This window comes from Triticum aestivum, chromosome 2D (genome assembly GCF_018294505.1).
Source record: "Triticum aestivum cultivar Chinese Spring chromosome 2D, IWGSC CS RefSeq v2.1, whole genome shotgun sequence".
Taxonomy (NCBI): Eukaryota; Viridiplantae; Streptophyta; class Magnoliopsida; order Poales; family Poaceae; genus Triticum; species Triticum aestivum.
The window spans coordinates 51,616,353-51,634,274 of record NC_057799.1 but is presented as its reverse complement, the minus strand read 5'-3'; the positions used below and the strand labels follow the sequence as shown (position 1 = coordinate 51,634,274).

The following is a 17,922-nucleotide window of genomic DNA, read 5'->3' as shown; positions in this document are numbered from 1 at the left end:
CCATGGCCCGTCGCGTCGGCGGTGCGCCGGGGCGGCCGCCCTCGCCGGGGGGTACGCCAACGGCGGGTTGTTGCCGCCCTCGAGGTACGTCAGCACGCCCTCAAGTGTGCGGCCGGGGACGCCCCAACACAGGTGGCGCTCCTCGCTGTTCTTCAGGCCGCCGACTACCGCCGCGCCGTTGGTGGACGCCAGCCGCTGCTGCTGTCGGCGCTCGAAGTACGCCGCCCAAGCCGCGTGGTTGTCGGCGGCGTACTGGGGGAGGGAGAGCTGGGCGTCGGTGAGGGAGGCGCGCACGACCTCGACCTCGTCGGCGAAGTAGGATGGTTTAGCCACGGCGTCGGGCAACGGGGGAATGGGCACTCCCCCGTTGCTGAGCTTCCAGCCCGTCGGCGCGGCGCGCATGTCCGGCGGCGCCGGGATGTTCGCCTGGAACAGGAGCCACGACTCCTGTTCGCGGAGCATGCGGCGGCCGAAGCCGTTGGCCGCCGCCTCGTCTCCGGGGAAACGCTTGGCCATCGAGAGAGAGGGAGGGAGAGGGAGGGGCTGGGCGGCGGCTCACGGGAGAGGGAGAGGGAGAGGGAGGGCTCGGCGGCGGCGCTCGGGAGAGGTAAAGCTCGGCGGCGAGGGCGGGGCTGGTGTGGCCACAGGCGAGCGAGGCCACCGGCTTATATAGCCGCGCCGCGCCCCGTGTGTACGCGTGCGAGGGAGGGGAGGCGTCGGCGCGCCGTCCCGTGACGCGCCGCCCGTGACGCGCCGCCCGTGAGGAATCAATGGCAAGGCTGACCGGCGGCAGCCCATTGATTCCCTGCGGGAAACCGAGGTGTTGGGGGAAGACGAGGCGCGGTGTCGCTAACGCGGCTGGCCCGCGGCTTTTTCGCGCCAAAACCGCTCGCCCCGGCGCCCCCGGGCTCCCCCCAGCGCGCCGGGTTCGGCTTGGGTCCGTCGGCGCTGATTTCGGCCCAGGCCGGCGCAAATCGGGCTCCTGGAACACGACTGGGCCGTTTTTTCGGCTCCGGCGCGAAAAAATCGCCGATGCTCTAACTGAACCTGAAGCCAGAACTGGGGATTTGATATTTTACCACCACTTACTTTGGACTTTGATATTTTGCCACTGCCACCATTTACTTTGCACTTTGATCTTTTGCCCTCTGTCAGGTGGGTCCCACGTAAAATGACAAACATCCTCAGTTTTCACACAGAGACGGCGGGGCGGCGGCCAACTCCCAGGAGCTCCCGGTGGTCCACGACGGCACGACGGCGACGGCGACGGCCACTGGTGCTCCACGATGGCGAAGGTGAGTCGTCTCTCTCCCGCCAGCCCCCGACCAACTAGGGTTAGGGTTACGAGTCGCCGCCGCCGCTCCTCGCGCTCTTGCTCCGCCGCCGGCCACCACGTACCCGTGCGCCGCCGCCGCATCTGCTGCTCGTGGCCGTGTGTGGCCGCCGCTCCACGCACTTGTCCTCCGCCGCCGCCGCTTATGCCGTGCGTGGGAGCAGGGCCACTGGGGAGCAGCAAGGGTGCGGGGGCAGCAGCAGCTGCTCGTGGGCATGCGCGGCCTCTGCTGCTGCTCGGGCCCGTACTGTGGCTGCTGTTGCTCGTGGCCGTGCGTGGTCACTGCTGCTGCTCGTGCTCATTTGGCTTGAGGCTGACCTATGTTTCAGTCAAACAGGTGTAAGGATATAATTGTCCTCTGATTTGTGCATGTATTTCATCACAGGAAATGGGTGGAATTGGAGAGGAAGGGGGAAGAGTGAATTTGGAGTAGTTATACCCAAAGCAGTTCATTTCCCAAAAGAATTTTGGGGGTTCAATTAAACTGAACCCTCATGCTCCCTGCATCCATGGTTCTTCCTCAGCAACCCGCAGGGTACCTGGAGACCCCTGCCACCGAAAGCTTCATACAGAAGCTTCAGCTCAGCGTCTCCAAGGGCCTTCCTCACTCGGCGCCGGCGCCGGCCTCGAGGACGGACGAGCATGAGCTGGTAAGGGTTTCCTCGTGCGGGTTGGTGCCCTATTTCTTCAGATTCACGCTCGTGTGCTGTACTGGAGTCTGATGTCTGTACTGCCGTCGCGGGTTTGCAGGTTAAAAGTGTCTTCCAAGTGCTTCAGGGTTTCGACACACCCTTGCTCTACTGGGACAAGAATGTGCCGGCGTACTGCGAGAAACCCGGGACATATGTGTCGCATCTGTCCCGGGCGAGCCTCGGCTCCGTGCTGAAGCCCTTTCTGTTCGCCGCGACATGCTTGAAGCGAGTGGAGCTCTTTGTTGGGAAGGTTAGGTCGTGCGGTCACGGGACTCCGACATTGAGTGTGTTTGCTAGTGCAGTCGATTCATGGCTTATGGTGAGATCGCAGTTCAGGCCTTGTGTGTATTTCTCATGTAGTGTGGGCAGATGATTTTTTGCCGATTCGCATATTCTAATGTCCGTCTTCATTTTGACGCCAGAGGCTCTGGGAAGCAACTCTGAAGGAGGAAGAGAAGTCGTTTGTTTCAGTTGATCGGACTGTGACTCTTCTGGCTTTAACTGATTCTATGTCAAGGTATACTTCAGTATGATACCTTGATGTTTTCTTCCTCCAATTTGCAGTTCATTTGTATATGTGCGGTGCAGGCTTGTGCTTATTATGTCTTGTCAAGGATCTCGATGTTTTGTGTTCTACTAATGTATATGTTCACCTTTGGTAGTGAAGGTTAATACTACCTCTGTAACTAAATATAAGATGTTTTTGCAGTTTAAACTGCAAAAAATATTTTAGGGAAATTAGCGACGTGTCTAAAATGTGATGGCAAGGAGCTTCCTACCTTTTCTCTGTTTCCTTTTTGTTAGTTCTTCAAGGGCAAAAAGGAATAGATGTGACAACTCATATTTTGAGTAGCAGTGCTGGTGTTTTCATGTTAATTTAGCATTTTACATTCTAAACTCAATGTGTAGCCATTACTCACCATTGCTGTAAAATTCCTTGAAGTTTATGTTCGGGAGCAGAACATCTGTACCAAGTTGTGCATGGAGCTGTGCCAGACAGTTTTTGGGGTTCTGGAGCAAACATTGCATCTAGTGAAGTGGCAGTCCATGTTGTGAACCATATTTTTAAAAAGTTAAATGAAGTCTGTCTTGTGGAAGATGGCGAGGTTGCAGCAGGGCCTAATTGTCCAAAATCTATCTGTTTATGCTTCTCTTCACAATGTTCACTAACCTTGATTTTAAATCTAAATCGTAGGGTGAGCCATATCATATGCTGTTAGTGATATTTGCTGGAACCTTGTTACCTTATCTTCAGTGCCTTGATTCCTGGCTTTATGATGGTATTCTTGATGACCCTTATGAAGAGGTATTGAAGTAACATCTCTTGTAACTGATTTATAGCATAAAAAATTACTCAAATATATCTGTTTGTAAAACACTTAAACACTACCATAAGGTACTTGCATTCCTCAATCTAGAACTTTAACCGGAGAGTATCATTCTTAATTTGTTATATGCTGTAAACCTTTTAGACTTCTGCAAAGACGTAAATAATTATTTGTTTCCTCATATGTTCTGGTCAACTGTCTAGGTTCCTGACCCCATACTGTGGGTCTCCTGTAATTGATAGTCCCATATAAATATTACCTTTATGGCTTTATATATGCTTATGCATAGGCCTGTTCAAAAAAAGTTTCAGGTGAAACCATAGAAACAACTAGCCTAGGTCAGTTTCCTTCTTTGATTGTAAACCGAGCTAGAACAGTTTTCACGGCTTGAACTCAAACCATTTGTGAACATGCATACTTGTGCACATTCTTGTTTGAGGATCAAGAGAATAGTTCGATCTATGCTGGTTGTGTGGAGAAGAGATCGAGAATCGAACGAGAGAGAGGAAATCGAGACCGAGACGAATTAGATCGGGAAGAGAAGAGTTTCGGTGTTGAAAAAAAAACTCTAGACCTGGGATCTGATACCATGTCAAAGGAGCAACTTATCTGTATTGCATAGCCCTTTGTGGTATGAGGTTATTATTCTTTGTTGTCTGAAATGTTACTTTTTCTTGGGCTAATGCTTTAGTTTTGTAAGTCTTATAACCCTTTTTAAAATGACTGCTGGAGGGTTCTAACTTACTTTATGATTTCACACAGTAAACATTACATTTGATTGCACCAGTTTATTATAATCCTGTAGGAAATCGGTAAGGATTTTCCGTTTTTGCATTGCTGGTTGAACTTTAAACGTTTTCTGTTTTCATTTGTGATGTAGATGTTCTTTTATGCAAATAATGCAGTTACGATAGATCAACCGGCCTTCTGGGAAATGAGCTATATGCTCAGAGTAAGAGGATCACGATCTGACAATTCATCAACTCTAACTGATAGTGAGTCTATCAGGACAAAGGAATCAAGCAAACAGGAACCAAGTAATGCAGGAGCTTGCTTGAAAACCAGTAATCAAGGTTACGTGGATATACTATGCCCGGTGTTCTTGAAGGATATCTCAAGGGCCATTGTATCTGCTGGAAAATCATTTCAGCTTGTTCAGCATGCTCAAAGCACACACCATAATCGAACTAATGATGGCACAAATGGTTTTGACGTTGATCAATGTTTCAATCACAGTAGTCGACAGAATTGGCCAGGCGTATTAAGCTCTGATATCCAAAATGTGCATTTAAGATGTGAAGATGCTCTTACAAAATCTGCAGGTCAGTTTGGACATGATGCTCGCGAAATGGGCCTCTTAACTTTGTCTGAGATTTTCTTGATATGCCTATCTGGTCTGTTAGAGAATGGTGACCATGTTTCTGAATACTTAAGAAGGCTGCGTGCTGGTGGTGCTCCAGATATCCAAGCTTTTTTGGAATATAAGAGGGATGCACAAGGAATGGAGGAGGCATGTGCAGAAAATTGCTCCGAGAAGACTTGGTTAAAGCTCCTAAGAGATGCTATCTCAGGAACAAAATATGATGGTATGGAGAAAAACTTGTCCGAAGATGCTGTTACGAGGGATCCAATATTTGTTCATGGATACCTGCAAGATGTATCTTCCAATGCAGTAGAAACGCCTTTCAGTCCATGTTGCTATGAAAACCCAGCTATCACTGCTTGCGGAGATGTACTGCGGAGGAATCCAAATTCTTGGAGTGATTTGAATATCTCTACACGTTTTGCCCTTCCTCCATTGAATGATGATAACATGCGGAGAACTATATTTGGTGACCGCCAATCTGCTGGAACTAGCACCTGTGGCGATACACAACCTACACCATCTTTTCCCAGACTAGATGGTACTGATTTTAAATTTGGTTTTCGGTTGATGATTTGGAATATGTTCGCCAAGAGGATGATAGAAGGACCCTCGAGGAACTTTATGCATTTCCGACTCTTCTTCCTTGTGCAAATGTAAGAGTTGCTTCTGAAGTATTCTTTTTGTTCTTCATGTTTTCTCATTAGCTATAAGCCTATAACCCCATTGCCCTTCAGGAAAATGCCCCATTGTCGGGGATTTTACCTTTGCAGAAAGATAGTACACTTGCATCAAGAGTTCTGAAGTTTATTCAGAGCATGAGTTTGAAAGACCCTCTTCATCCAGTGGGTATTATCCAAGAATGCCTTTCTAAATGTATAAAGAAACAGGTCTGATCTATAGTTAGACTCACATGCCATTTCTTGTTAGTCCATCTGTATAATTGTTTTGTGCTTTCTTCCTCTTCATTAGGTGGATCACACTGGCAAGCAAATCCTGTGCAAGCTAATGGGTGAATGGAGATTAATGGATGAACTACTTGTATTACGAAGTATCTATTTGCTAGGATCAGGTGTGCTATCCAGTGGATTTAACCTTTTGCTGTGTTTTCCCCGACACAAACTTTCCATTGCACAGAAGAGTAGCTTTCACTTGAGAAATAAATATTCTTTTGACAATGAGTAAGGATATAAATATGTTTCAAATAATCCAACTTGAGTTTTCAGGTGACATGCTGCAGCAGTTTCTGATAACAATTTTTTATAAGCTCGATAAAGGAAATTCCTGGGATGATGATTTTGAGCTGAATACTTTGTTGCAGGTGATTACTTTTCAAATCTACTTTGTGTTTGATATCTATGTCCATCATTACTCATACATGAATCCTTGACTTGCAGGAATCCATAAGATATTCAGCTGATAAAGTGCTCCTAACTGCTCCAGATTCATTGGTTGTTTCATTAGCAAAGCATGACACACGATATGATGAGGAAAGTGCACCAACTTCCAGAAAAGGTCGTGCACAGGGTTTTGGCATCGATGCACTTGATGCGCTTAACTTCACGTATAAGGTATTTCCCAAATAACTACAAGGATGATCTGTGTTATTTGCTGTGTGTGACAGTTTTCATGTATTTTGGTGGTGGCAGGTGTCTTGGCCTCTTGATCTAATTGCCAATGCGGAGGCTCTGAAGAAGTATAATAAGGTAATTGCTTGAACACTTAAGTACTCCTTCCGTTCCACAATTCTTGTTGTGGAATGGAGGGGGTATTTAACAGGGCGGCATGTACATGATTGGCTTTGGTCATTTGCTGGACCAGGTCATGGGATTCTTACTGAAAGTCAAGCGTGCAAAGTTTGTTTTGGACGAAACCCGAAAGTGGATGTGGAAGGTATGCTGGCATCAAATCATGCTGTGCTACTTATTTTTTGTAATTCCTGTAGTGTATAGTGTTGGATAGTTGGGTCTGCTCTATCTTGCAAGCTTCATTCTGATGTATCAACCCTTTTCCTTTGGCAGGGCAGAGGCAGCACAGCACATAATTTTAAACAACACTTGATAGTAGGGCAGAAGCTCCTGCATTTTGTCGATGCATTTCATCAATATGTCATGGATCGAGTGAGTTTGAGACGGGTTGACTCATTTCATTATAAGAAACTGTGACTGTCTCGAGTTGAACTCGTTTCTTTTTTAGCAGGTGTATCATAGTGCCTGGACTAAGTTTTGTGATGGCATGGCATCCGCTACTACATTGGACGAAGTCATGGAAGTTCATGAGGCATATCTTTCTTCTATTCAGAGACAATGCTTTGTGGCCTCGGATAAGTTGGTGAGAACATGTCATTCTTATAAAATGCAAATGCAGTCTCGAAGTTCTGAACTATTGCTAAGAGTGTTCATTTTCCGTGTGTTTTCAGTGGGCTCTGATCGCCAGTCGAGTCAAGACCATACTAGGATTGGCGCTAGACTTCCACAATGTGGAGCAAACTCTTGGCACCGGAGGGACTGCCGCATCTGTTAGGGCAAGATGCGAGATGGAGTTGGATGGGATCGAGAAGCAATTCGACGAGTGCGTCGTGTTCCTCTTGAGGGTATGCTCCTACCTACTTTGGCAAAATTTGATGATCTCTTATGTTGCCCAAAATGTACGTGTCAGTAGATTTATTGCTGAAATCCCTCTGCAGATCCTATCTTTCAAGCTCAACGTGGGCCACTTTCCCCATCTCGCGGATTTGGTCACGAGGATCAACTACAACCACTATTACATGTCTGACACCGGAAGCTTCACTGCGATCCCTGGGCCCCGCCCTCGGCAGTAGCAGCCTTGATAGGATTGTAGGTGCTTTTCATCTCCATTTGTGGGGGAGTGTACATAAACCTGAGGTGGCCAGGCCCCAGGTAGCACGGAGCAGTTCTTGAATTCCTTAAGTTTTACACAATTCTGAGGATGCAACTTCCTTTTTTCCCAAGTTGCAATCTATGTGTGAATCTGTTGAATAGATCTGATGATGAACACCATCACATGAAGCCAGCGGGTGAGCCTTTGGATTTGAATTTTTAATCCTCTGGCCCTTTTTCCTTCTGATTGTTTCATTCATGGTAAACCAATGGATCTTCCGCAAAAAAAGAAGTAAGCCAATGGATTTTTGGATGGGGAAACTATAAATCACCGGTATCAATCCTGCACAAGGCTACACAAGGATGATTTAAATTATTATTATTTTTTGAGTTGGAAGGATGATATAAATTAGCACTAGTCGTTTGTGTTTCCTTAAGCTTATTGAGTCAAGTTGTGCCTCTTCTGGCCAAGATAAACGACATCTTCCGGAGTTGCATCAACACGTATTTTCATCTTCAATGACATGTACCGTGCATTCCCCTGTTTATTTTATTTTCCATGTTTATAATTCTATGTAAAAAATAATATATTGCTGTAAAATTATAACCAATTATTTCAATATCAAATGTATACAACTGTGCTGCCATGCGGCTCCAAAAGGTTTGTTTTCATCTTCGAGACAGTGAGTCATGTAAGGCCTAGTTGGCTTGTACATCAACTTTTCATTAAAAAGAGCAAAGTCAGAGAATAGTCTCCACGACCCAAACTTGAAAGATTTCCTTTTGTTATAGTCAAATATAGTTGGAGAAAATTCCTGGGTAACAAAAAGGTGATATCTGCATGCTGCTTCATACAAAAGTTATACATCCAGAAATGTTCCCCTATGTTGCAACCTTGATATCTTTTTTCTTCTTCTAGAATATCTCGTCCACCAAGTTACAAATTTGGCCTTAGGCTGAATACAAGGCAACTACTCCTCACCTAAACAACTTATGAAAGAATAAAGCCATGTCACTCCGAAATAACCCGGCTTTCTGCCAAGCCCTACCCTCCTCATGAATCCGCTTCAGCACCACACTCAAGACCAGTAGTGCATTGCCGAAGACAACAGCGTTTCAATGTTTTCACACTTCCCAGCACACCAGCCGCATAAGGGTATGCATATCCTTCCTCTCCTGCATCAAAGGCTGTGGCGACTCGCTCCAGGCCAGCAGGAGAGCCGTCCCCGAGGGCGACCGCTCCTCGTGCCTTGGTATCTGAAAGCTTCGTATCTTAATGGTTAGGAATATATGTACATGTTTCTGTTCAATATTTTGCACTGTTACTAGCCAGGCATACTGCAAATTGCAGATTTATTTCATAAAAAAAATCATCCAACTCATTAAATGTTTGGACAAGTGTGAAACATAAACAAATGTGCCGGTTGCTCTTGGACTGGTATACTTACTGTTGTGCTTCGTATCATAGGCTGAACATCGTGTCACAATACCACACATACATAATTACATAAGTGCGTTGGAAGAAAGAACAACAATATGACTGTAGCAGGATTAACAAGCATTACCATTACAGAGTCATAAAACATCCAAATGTTCTTGAATACAAAAGTAGCAGCGCGACACAAACAGGCTAGGATTTTTTATACTGAGAAACTGTAAGATGGGCATGTAGGTAAAACCCTCATCCAAACAGCAGTAAGAAGGCCAAAATAGGCACTACTTTTCAGAGAAGATCATATAGTAACACATCTCAGTCATCACTTTTCAGATAAATACGTTACACTTGTAATATATATCATGTAGTGTGAGATAATTAACAAACCTAACTAGAAGTGCTGAACCTGAGGATAAACAATATGCCTACTAACTTACTCTCAATATCCACACATCAAGTTGCAGTTGTACCTCACTGTACATGTTGCCAAAATCCAATGAGTCTACCAATAGGTATAGTCTCCCTCATTCCCCAGAATGCGCCAAATAATCCTTTAGATGATATGGACTGTTGCAAAGCAAAAACCAGCTATGAACTTGGACAGATGAGCTTCTGAGACCTTGAGTAGTGTGGCCAAGATAAATCTCTAAAAGCTACTTTAACAAATCACACATGCTATGACTACTATCTAGTTTTATCGTCTTATAATCCAGTCCCAGGCCTATATTTATTGAGCTTTTCAACTGGAAGTGGCCAACCACAGAAAACACATTGTGCAGTTATTATATCCAATTCCTTCTTTTACTAACCCAAGAGAAAAACATGATTATTGTACAGTTAAGTACTCTGATTTTGCTCAGGAAAAAGACATGGTCAGAATATCCAATAAATTCTGAAGATGTAGTTCTGTACAGTCATAAGCTGGGAGCAAGAAGCTTCAATGACTTAGTAGGAAAAGGTGATACAGCATCATCAGTTCTACTATAAATATCTCAACTGTCATACTCTTGAGGATGTGCTAATTTATAGGAGGCTAAGGAACTACCGTAGGGATTGCAACTACCAACAGAGGATGTGGATCATTGTTGTCTGAAGCTAAATTGCAAACAGTCCCCAAAACCTGCACTAAAATGCACAAACTCTCATACACCCAAACTATAAACTTCCCATACACACTCACATCTGAAAAAAACAAATCAACTTGAATGCAAGCACAGGCCCAATATTCAAAAGTTCATTCAACATAACAGGGGAATAAAAAGAGGATCCAGTCTATAGCATTTAATTCAAAAACAGGATTAAATGCATTCAAAATAATGTCAAGAACTTGAACAATAGCTTTTGTCATGTGCAGTTACAGCACAACACCACTATGTCTCTTATTTGAGATGCAGCAGTGATCATTTGGTTCTTAATTAAAAGATGAGGAGTGGACTGAATACAGGGATAACATGCAGAATTACAATAAATCAGCCTACAGTTCACTTTTCCACATAAGTTCTCAAACCATAAGTAACACAATGTATTGGCGCTGCAAAAACTAGTTCTCGTACAAAGCAACATATAAGAAATGGGCATGCGCCAAGACCATCGGTACTCCTGCAACAGCAATAGTGCCAATAACAGCAGCAAGGCTCATCGAACCCCCCTTCTCTAGTTGAGCAGATCTGAAGAAAGCAGCTGCACTGCAGATCCCTGCACTCAAGGAGAACAAGATCGAGAGGACAAAAAAACAGCGGACCATGAACCTTTCAACCTTCCCCATTCTGGCCACACCAACCACTGCCCTTAGGTCGTCAACCTTCTTGCAAGCCTCTTCTCTCGCTTTGACAGCGTCATCACGGGTGCGCATGCGGCGAGCAACATCGGGACGCAGGGCATGTGATGCAGGAAAGGTACAGCGGGTGGCCTCATGGACTTCTGCTTGGGCTCTTGCGGCATATCTATGGTCCTTGCACAGCTCATCAAGCACAGCCTCATACACCTTGTCATCCTTGCTGGCAGCACGGTCCTCAGCCTTTGCCGCTGCATCAACTCGTGGCTTCACCGTAGCAATGAGGAACATTGCTCCCAACAAGAATGCCACAGTCAACCTATCCCAGAAAGATATATAAGATTTGAGCTTGTTTGACTGGGATGAGTCTGAAGCCAAGGAAGATGGGGAGGCACCCGAGGCAGGATGATCAGTGGCAGTTGTGGGCAGCATAGCACAAATTCGACCAGGAGCAATACTGGCGATGTATTGCACAAGCATTGGAGTACAGTCGTAGGCAGTTGTGGAGAGCAGGGCGCAGACCTGACTAGGGGGGTACATGGCAGCAATGTACTGTGCAAGCATCGGATTACAACCCACATGGGGCAGTGTGGTATGTGGAGCAGGCATCAGCAACTTTGAGCTAGGGGAAGCAGGAGGAGGAGACATGAATTGGGCGGCCAGAGGTGCAAAGTATGTGACGGTGAAGACGAAGAGGTAAAAAGTGGGGAGCAATGATCTAATCCCATGTAAACTGGGGCAAATCATCTAATGCCCAAGTAAACTGGGGCAAATCATCTAATGCCCAAGTAAACTGGGGCAAATCATCTAATGCCCCGTAAAAAGTGCCGAGCCCGCCCAACATCCAACAGTAGTTAGACATGGAGTGAACCAGTTGCGGTGTCAGGCGCACCTTCTTTGCCTTCAGATCTTCGATCTCCTTCTCCACCGGATCTTTCGTCTTCTTTTCCCCCGCCTTCAGATCTTCACTCTCCTGTTCCATCGGATCTTCCATCTTCTTCCCCTCCGGATCTTGAGGATAGAAGAAAGAGCGAGCGGTTGATGTGGATTTCAGTCGGAGAAGACGGATGTCGCGGACGACCGGGCAGAACCTCTCTGCCGGCTGGAGCGGCGGAAGAGCACGGGCCGGAGAGGTAGAAGACCTTCCATGGAGAGCGGCGGGGAGGTGGCGACGAGGGCTAGGGTTTTGCCGGGCGGGAGGGGAATGGGGCGAATGGATCGAGATCTGATGGTGGCGGCGGGGGGTCGGCTCGGAACTCGTCTTTCTTATGCTACAGAGCGCGCATACGGACCGTTGGATGGTAGATCCAACGGCCAGAGAGGGGCTTGCCTAATTTCGCAAGTAGCCCCCCGATGAGTCCTTAATAGCGCTTAGGTCCACAGAACTCGATGCAGATACGCCGGAGTGAATCGAACACAGCAACCAACATCCCCCACACGTTTGCCTCGGCAATCACAGCCATCCTCCACATCCTCCTATGACTTGTCAACACTGAACCATCATTTCCTTAAGTAGCTATATACTCCAAGGACAAATAGTTGGCCAATCCAGAACCAAGGCTGAAAAAGAGATCCTCATAGAAGCATGTGCCCAAGCTATACCGATTTTTGCAGTCGGTATTTGACCTTACAAAAGGGTTATGCGAGCAAATGACAGCCATGATCTCGAGGTTTTTCTGAGCGCAACAGGATGAAGACCAGAAGATCCATTGGCTGTCCGCGGAAAAACTTACAAGGTTCAAGAAGGGAGGAGGATTAGGGTTTAAGGATCTCCATTCCATACGTTCAACCTAGCCATGAGCAGGGCTGGAGACTGTTCGACAACCCGGGCGAGGTAATACCCAGATATGGACATTCTTCATGCGGAAGCAAAAGATGGGATGTCCTATGCATGGCGAGGCATTTTGCAAGGTGTTGAGGTACTCAACCAAGGAATAATCATCAACCGAGTGGGCGATGGCACGGCGGTAAAAATCTGTGAGGACCCCTGGCTCCCAAGAAACTGGGATAGAAAGCCTTTCACACCACGGGGAAACACCATCATCTAAACGACAACGGAGCTCAAGGACCCATACACAGCGACTTGGGATGAACAGCTGGTGAAATCCATCTTTTGGGCTACGGACGCTACCCATATCCTTGCACTCCCCATCAAGGAAGAAATGGAGTACGGATGGGCTTGGTACCTGGACTAGGGTTTCAACAAATGAACTGGGGGATTAATTATCCATGCTCAAAACAGAAATCAGATGAAGCCTCGTGTACTAATATGTCTTTGGTTTCAACAAATAAACCACTAGGTTAGTCCGCCATGCTCAAAAGAAAAATATGATGATCAAGCTCTTCTTCTTTCGTTAATCTGGTGTCACAGCGTCACATATCATCTTAAGTACACGGACAGAACAGGAGAACCACCCACCCATCTAAAACCCGATACAACTGGAACCAACTTCAGTTAATACTCCTAGGACTCATCAAACACAACACTTTTAGGCCTTCCACGTATGGATTTTGACAAAGGTGTAAAATTAACATCACAAAACTATTCAAATTCAATCCCTCGCCAGAACTATGACTCCACATGATCTGGTGTAGAATCATGTGTACAAAAGACCTTGGGCACACTCTATATGAAGTACGCACGAGATCAGATCGCAACATGGGGTGCACCCACGCCCGCCTGATCCGGCCGCGCAGCTGCGCCTTAGTTTCTGCTAGTTTTTTGGTTTTTGCCGTTGGCCTTGTTTTCCTTTTCTCTGCTTAGTTTCTCTGCATTTTGTAATTATTGGAAGTTTTGGTTGTTTAGCTACACAAATCAATTGAGTGTCAAAACCATATTCAGCGTGTGATTACTTAGCTAACTACGAATCTTAAGATCCACCCAACATAAGCATGTGACTGAAGCCTAGCATTTGCTAGCTGAAGCCTAGCATGAAATTGATAGTAAGAACTACATATATGATTTACCAGGATCAAGTAAGGGGGGCAGGGATGCTTACGCCCAAATTTTTGCAACAGTAGTTTCAGCGAAAGACATGCTCTGGCAAGTCTTGATTTTGCAACAGTGGTTTCAAAAAGATACGCTCTGGAAGGTCTCGACATTAGGAGGCAACCTTGCTTCCAATAATGCGGGCCCATTGCTTCAGCACTCATCATCTCAGACTATCCAATTACAAACTGAAACCTGTAAAGGAAAAGAAAATCAGCTTAGTAGCATGCCGAGCTACTCCAATCAACCTGTGCATACATATGCAGAACCTCTACTCTATGACTGAGCAAATTATCATGCACCATCCACTTGACCAGTACCACATATATGCTTATGTACATCTAATCATTTGTGCAGCTTCATAAACATAAATGCCTGCTGCAGCAGATAACAAGTACACCTAGCAAATGCAGTAATACATCAAGATACTCGATGTAAAGCTATCCAATACCAAGAATATCAATACAGATTATCAACCAAGCACAGGCAGATGACTTGGATGTCTTCCCTCTTACCTATCACTTTACAGAAGAACACAAGCAGAGGGAAGATGGATATTTGTCGATTAATCAGATAATAGCAATAAGGGATGATGATTCTTTCACTATTGTGCAATCTAGGAAAAAGGGGGGAAAACCTCTCAAAGAATGTAGCTATTTCCTTGCCCCATCCCTTGACAAACCTGTTACTAGGAGCCAAAAAGCTACTGTCAGGTCCACTCTTCCTCCTAGCAGATCTGGCAGGCTTAAGAAATACCCCGATAGATATCAATGATATGACTATTCTGTAATTGTAGGGGGATAGAAGAAAGGTATGTTTTCCTGTATTGTGGATCTTATTAATACCCATTCCTTGGATTTCCTAGGGCTACAAGAAACTATGAGGGGAGATTATAAATAAAGTTTTTTTAAGAAAATATGATCCTGGGAGTGCCTTTTCTTGGGATTGAATCCCATCTATTGGTAAATCAGGGGGTACTTTGTGTGGTGTGAGACAAGATACTGTGGAGGTTTTAGATGTGAAAAGAGGACAGTATTCTATCATGTTGACTTTAATATTTTGAGACATTGCTATGAAAAGAACTCTCATGCTTCTGGTTTGTTTAATTCCATCATTCACACTCTCAACCTGAGCGGGATTTTTATGGTTGGGGGTAATTTTATCTGGTCTAATAAGCAATCTTGCCCTACGCTTGAGAAATTAGATAGAGTCCTAATGCCAACTTCTTGGGAAGATGTGTTTCCTATGGTACATGTCAAAAAACTGGTTCGAGAGCTCTCTGACCATAATGCACTCCTCCATAACAGTGGTGATGTGCAACCTGTTAGGACTGGGAGCAGAGGTTTTGAATTTGATCTGGACTGGCTCAAACATGAATTTTTCCTTCCCTTGGTCGCAAAATTTTGGTTTAAACATGTTACTGGTGTGGATCCTATTGATATTTTGAATGTCAAACTGAAGAGGGTTAAAAATACCTAAAAGGTTGGGGATCTAAGTTACATGGTCATAATAGGAAGAAAAAAAGGTGGAGCAGCAATTAGAATTGCAAGAACTAGAATCCCTAGAGGAAAATGCACCCTTATCTCCTGAAGCCCATCGAACGAGAGTTTATATCCAGATAGAGTTGCATGACATTTATGCTGAAGAGGAGCTTCTATGGGTACAGAGGAGCTCATGAGAAATGGTTATCACAAGGTGATCAAAACACGGCCTCTTTCCATAAGGTGGCTAATGGTAGGAATCCGAAAAACACTATTCCTTCACTGGAAGAGGGTGAGTGGCTCATAGAAGGTACCAACAACCTATTGAAACATGCAACAGAATATTACAAATAACATTTTGGGCCAGCCCCTGGTAACTTGTTTCAAATGTCGTCTACCTTGTGGGGTCCTAATGAGATCTTAAATGTGGGTGATAACCTTGATCTTACACGATCGTTTTCAGTTGAGGAAATAAAAAAATCCCTATTTTCCATGAAAAGCAAATAAAGCCCCTGGACCAGATAATGTCCCTATTGGATTTTGTCAACATTGTTGGGAGTCTGTGAAAATGGACATCCTCCTCCAGTTCTCTTGTTTCTTTAAGGGGACGTACAGCGATTAAACTATGGGGTCGTCACTCTTTAGCCTAAGATTGCTGGTCAAATAAATTTCAATAATATGCCCTATTTGTCTTCTGATAGATGTATATACAAGTAAATCACCAAAGTTATGGACATTAGGTTATGCCCCTATGCTGAGAAGCTCTTTAGGATGCATCAGAATGTTTTTTTATTAAAACCAGAAACATCATGGGGTTGTCTTGAAGCTAGATTTTCCAAAAGGGAGTACGACAAGGGTGGGATGGATCGGGTACCTGATGGGCCTTACTAGCTCGACGAACTGCATGCAGGCAGTAACCGGGGAGTGGTGACTGCGGACATGGTGCATCCGGCCGTGCTCCTCCGATCCACGGGGCCACGGAGGCGTCGCCCGCGTTCCCCCCTTCTCCCGCAGTAGTCAACGCACGCGGCGGGCGGCTACATCTCCCCCCTGAGCTGAGGCCGAGTCTCGGCGAAGCCACCCTGCGCGAGTAGGCTGAATCCAGCAGCACGCCGGCGCGGGAGACGGATTCATCGTCGGCGGCCGTTGCACAGGAACCCCCGGCGCGCCCAGGAGACGAGATCCGCCGCGGCGGCAAGGACAGGCGGCCTAGATGCAGCAGCCTGTGAGTTCGTGTGGACTGGGAGCTGGGGAGCGAGCGGTGGGGAAAGCTTGGGAGTTCAGACAAGATGCCTACTGTCATCCATCCACTTGGTCTTCGCTGGACGCGGCCAAATCGGACGCCACACGGTCTGGCCCGGCCTGGTTCTTGCCGTCCGTTTCTAAGGCGTGGGTCCGGGTGGCCAAACGGGGAGAAAATTACATGTTTCGGGAAACACTACAATACAATCCTTATACACAGCTTTTCAAAAAAAAAAATCCTTATACACAGGAATACATAACACTCTGCGGTACTCTTACGGTCCCCTCGACGGTAGAGCGCCCTGGTGCCGCCGCTTGGCGCCGCGCTTTTGTAGAAAATCCCCTCATTTTTGGCGGAAACAACATGTGCTCCCCTTTGGCACCACACGTCAGGCGTTCGTTCCGACCGGGTCGAAACGAGCTCACTCTCTCTCCTCACTCGCTCACTCTCTCCCTCGCCCACTCTCTACCCGAGCTTACTCTCTCCTAATACTGTACCGATGCCATCGTACTCCTCGCGGGTGACCATGCCGTCATGAAGGAATGGCAAAATGAGTAGTGACGACGACATCAGCATGGGCGGCGTCGTCATGGAATTGAGTACTTTGTAAGTTCCCCTCTCTCGTCTGTTTAGTTAGGGTTAGGGTTCTTGCATTTGGGGAATTTTTTGGTTTTGAGCTTTTCTACACCGATTTGCAAAATATTTCGTTGATCTAAGGGATTGTGCATGTAGGAGACCCCCGAGACCATTCCCGAGGCCTTGTACTGTGGATCTGGACTGGATGATGTGCCCAAGTGTATGTTGCACAAGCTTAGACCGGAGAAATTCGTACTTTTGAAGGAACATACACTGGAAGAAGGTTCATTGGTTGCCCTATGAAGGTGTGTACTTTATTTGCTGCGATACGCCAAAATGTGCCCAAATGTGATACTAGGGTAGGAGACAGAATGGACACTCTGTTAATTTGTTTATCTTGCTACTTAGTTGGTCAATGTGAGAGTAGAATGGACACTAATTTGTTTATCTTGCTAAATTTAGTTGACAACACATTTGTTGATTGACATTAAGTTGGTAATTCACAATCTATTTTAGTGAATTAGGTGTAAATTGCATAATTTTATAGTGACAAAGCATTTCATATGTAGTAGTGAATTGCACATTTGTTCATTGATCATTAAGGTCAATTAGTAGTGACAAACCATTTCACATGCAGTAGTGAATTGCACATTTGCTTACTAATCATTAACGTCAATTAGTAGTGACAACCATTTCATATGCAGTAGAGAATTGCACATTTGCTCACTGATCATTAAGGTCAATTAGTAGTGACATAGCATTTCATATGTAGTAGTGAATTTATTTTTGCAATGTCAGCATGTCTTAAATTTAGTTAACTTTGGCGAGGGGTAAACTCTGGAGTAGTGCAGTGGGTTGATACTTCTTG

The 17,922-nt window shown here is 45.6% G+C and overlaps 1 protein-coding gene and 1 pseudogene across 1 annotated transcript; one reads left to right on the top strand and one right to left on the bottom strand.

The window, feature by feature from the left end:
• Positions 1-1,151: 1,151 nt before the first annotated feature.
• Positions 1,152-7,965, top strand: LOC123051492 (gamma-tubulin complex component 5-like; annotated as a pseudogene).
• Positions 7,966-8,319: 354 nt separating this feature from the next.
• On the bottom strand, positions 8,320-16,538 carry LOC123051493 (uncharacterized). The gene is made up of 2 exons (XM_044474374.1): positions 16,110-16,538; positions 8,320-13,949 (listed from the first exon to the last, which is right to left on the bottom strand). Exon 2 carries the CDS (start codon positions 11,510-11,512, stop codon positions 10,532-10,534), a length of 981 nt encoding a protein of 326 aa, XP_044330309.1. The 5' UTR covers positions 11,513-13,949; positions 16,110-16,538; the 3' UTR covers positions 8,320-10,531.
• Positions 16,539-17,922: the final 1,384 nt, after the last annotated feature.